Source organism: Sinocyclocheilus anshuiensis, unplaced genomic scaffold, assembly GCF_001515605.1.
Source record: "Sinocyclocheilus anshuiensis isolate Anshui unplaced genomic scaffold, SAMN03320099.WGS_v1.1 scaffold64, whole genome shotgun sequence".
NCBI classification, from domain to species: Eukaryota; Metazoa; Chordata; class Actinopteri; order Cypriniformes; family Cyprinidae; genus Sinocyclocheilus; species Sinocyclocheilus anshuiensis.
In genome coordinates, this window is record NW_015557063.1 from 634,438 (window position 1) to 638,066 (window position 3,629).

The window sequence follows — 3,629 nt, forward strand, 5'->3', positions numbered from 1 at the left end:
CCGAAAGGGGAACAGAGTCGCGTGACAGACACAGTGATGAAGCTGGTATGTGTTTGCAGTACACAAGCCACGGTTAGTGGGCGTGACTCCACTGTGATGTGACCCCCCCCCTCTCACTCTCACTCTCGCGCGCTCTCTCTCTCTCCCTCTCTCTCGCTCTCTCTCTCTCTCTCTCTCTCTCGCTCTCTCTCGCTCTCTCTCGCTCTCCCAAAGAGAAAGGAAAACTTGAAATCGCATCATATGACCCCTTTAAAGAAGCACAGAAACCACTAGAGTGAAGCTGTTTCCCAAAGACATCAAAAACAAGACATATAGGATTAGGACATAAGTATTCCCTAAAAAAAACACACAAAAAAACAATTCTCTCCAATGGTTTTGCTGCAATTATTTAAGCTTGTTTAAAGGCAAAACTTCAATGCAGGCCATGACAAGGGACTGCAAAACTGGATATGTTAAAGAAAACAGACAAAAAAAACAAAGGAGGCTTCATGATTACATTTCATTGTACTGAATGTTTGACAACACGCTTTTGTGTCATCTAATAACAAACTTTAAGAAATTAGATTTGGACGAGAGACACAGAACAGAACATGCAACACTAAAACAGCTTACCCACCCTTTTCCACCAGGCCAAAAAAAGTTCCTGGAAGACGCAATGTAAAGTATCATAAAGTATTATTAAATTGGGCTGATAAATTAGGTTACTAAGTATTCCTTTCAGAAAGAAAGGACAGGCAATCCTATGACAAAATCTGCTGAACAGTCTGCACTATTTACACAAATTCCCTGTTATGCAAAACAGAGGAACTTCTCAAATTGATATATGCACATGAGTTTCACATCCCATTAACTCTATGACTCTTTCCCATCTGAAAATGGAACCAGTTTATGCTGCTTTTATAATCCATAATTTCACAATGACCACAAATAACCACGTGACCAACACTAAGAGTGGAAAAAAGGGAAATATCTTCAGAATGAAATGCCATTAATATTATTTTGTGGGTTTTATGGTTCTCTGGTTGGGACCAAATATTTAATTCTGCTGCATCAGCCTTGAACATTTTTAAACAACATATGGCAGAGCGCTGGTAATCCTAGCCTGCTTCAATCTGCTTGAGTAAGACTCAACATCTGACACCATCCAGAAATCTGCTACAGTTATTTTACAGGGAATGTGGAAGTTGTTCAGACTGGCATCACATAACATCACACATGTATTGCACGTGGGCTAAATGTCCTGGTTAGGTGTTGCCTCATGTACTGTAACTGTGTGATAGTAGGTAAGTTAGCTAAAACAAACAGACTAACAGCTCAAGACAAACTCCAGTTGAAGAACATGGCCTGTGTGACACCTGTTCTCAGCATATGCCATGATGACTCAATCCAACACACACGGAAACTATGACACACAACTTTCTAGAAACTGAATGACTGAATTATTGTGAGGTCATAATTAAAAACAAATGGATACTGTAAAGCTCCTTTTGTCTAAGTTACTAAAAATACATTAAAATGCAATTAATGTAAAAGGATTTCTTTTGATGAACATTATTATATATTTATTTTTCTTAAAAAAGGAAAGCAATTATGTTTCAGATTATTCTATTATTATTTAATAGATTATTATTGATATTTTATTCACCACTATTCTGTTTACTAAAGTCAGTGACAACCAACATGCAGAAAAACAATCTGCTGCCATGTGACAGGAAAACCATAAAACAGAGAGGACCCATTTAGACCGTCATGACTGTTTCAAGGTTTATTAAAAAATTATTATACAGTATGTTATAAACAAATTATGTTTCTGAAAATATCAGCTATTTAAAAGGCAAGTTTTGTTAGGCTCAAATAGAGCAACCCTAAGAAATTATATATACACACATTTATATATGTGTGTGTTTTACTTTATGGTTACACTATTTGACTTTTCAGAGTCAAGATATTTGTAGAAAATCTATGAATGTTTGTTTTGCTTTTGTAATCAACAAATACAAAAATGACAAGAACTTGGCACGAGTGTTTTAAACGAGATCATCTCGATTTATCATTGGTCCATGTGTCAAACATTCGCCAGAGGTAAAAATAACTGAGATGCTCGAGTCCGCAACTGCAGTTTTCTAAAGGTCAATGAAGTGACACGTACTTGACCGTAATTTCCTGATTCACAAACATACGGCAAGCCTTAGTTTAACCCAAACCACACCTTGTCACTCCATATACAGTCACAATTTAGCTTTTTATCAATGGACCCTTTATGTTACATGATAAATGGGCGTATTACCTATTGAGGAAAGCGTTTCCAAAGGCGTTGAGTTTTCGGAAAGGCTTTTTTGGATCCACAACAAGCGCATTGCCAGGTATCACGCCTTCCTGTTCGCCGTGCATAACCGCTATGAAGGAATCCGTCGTCGGCTCGGGGCCTATCCTCATCCCGGGGAAATCCTGCTCCATCAAATGCCTAATGAAGGTGGTCTTCCCGGTCGAGTACTGCCCCACCAGCAGCACCATGGGCTTGTTGTCAAAGTCAGCATCTTCTAAAGCCGGTGAATGGAAGTCGTGGAAATGATAGGTGTCCTCCAAAGGGAAGAGTTTGGTGCGGTAGAGGCGCTTCAGTCCCTCCGACACGTTTTGGAAAAGTTCTGGGTCTTTCTTTCCTTCTCTATTAGACCAGCTGAACATGATGGTCGTTATACGGCGATTCTAATTCGAAAGGAAACGACTTCTGCTTTCAAATGTTCGCCACAAACCCAGGCAACCTCCCGTCGAAAGTTTGACTGTCCCACCCCTGTACAGCAGCCTGCCACTTCTACGTTACGGCTTGACGCAGCACTTCCCTCTGGCAAACCCCCTGAACTGTAACGCAATCAGAGCTTGTTGCAACACTCCTCTGTGACTGTACGTCGTTTAGATTAATTCTGTTCTAATCGGATCTCAACTTTACTTGTATCTAAACCGACCGCGGTTCGCATGCGGAAACTTATACACTTCATAATAAAAGCCTTGGTTTTGCAAACACAAACGTAATAATTTATTCATGTTGGATTATCAAAAGCATTAATATGAGAGAGGTAGGATTGGACCATGCATAATAAATACATTGAAATGAAATCGCCAGATATGGAAGATAAAGACAGAACCATTAAACACCAAAAACACTGTGGCTAGTGGCTACTAGAGATGGGCGTATCGATACTGACGCGAGTATCGAAAGTATCGATACTCAAACAAAAAATATCGATACTAAGGTGCATTTTATTTACCAGTGGTTTTGTTTATTTAACAATAATAATAATAATAATAATGCGTACAATATGCATTGAATTGGACGAATAACCTTTGTTAGCGAGTAATTGTGTAGGATATAATTATTTTCCTGCTCATCTGAACACACGCAAATGTTACAAGACAGAACCAATCAATCACAGAGAGCATTCACTCACTGCTGACAGTGCATTCAAACAGGGCTGCGTTTCCCAAAAGTATCATAAGAAAGCATTAAAGCTTTTGGGAATGGCAGCCCTGAACAATGCTTATCAGACGACAGAAAAAAAACATAAATGTTTGAGTTATTTCACAATAAACAAATTTAAATTGTAGCCTACATAGTTTGTGCAATTACAATT

General features: G+C 38.7%; 1 protein-coding gene across 1 annotated transcript in view; it reads right to left on the reverse strand.

The window, feature by feature from the left end:
• The window catches only part of LOC107676538 (EH domain-containing protein 1-like), a 10,110-nt gene extending 7,112 nt beyond the window's left edge, over positions 1–2,998 (reverse strand). The window contains exon 1 of the mRNA XM_016471105.1: positions 2,288–2,998. Within this exon, the coding sequence (XP_016326591.1) occupies positions 2,288–2,685 (398 nt within the window). The 5' untranslated portion in view covers positions 2,686–2,998. The remainder of the gene's footprint in view (positions 1–2,287) is intronic.
• Positions 2,999–3,629: the final 631 nt, after the last annotated feature.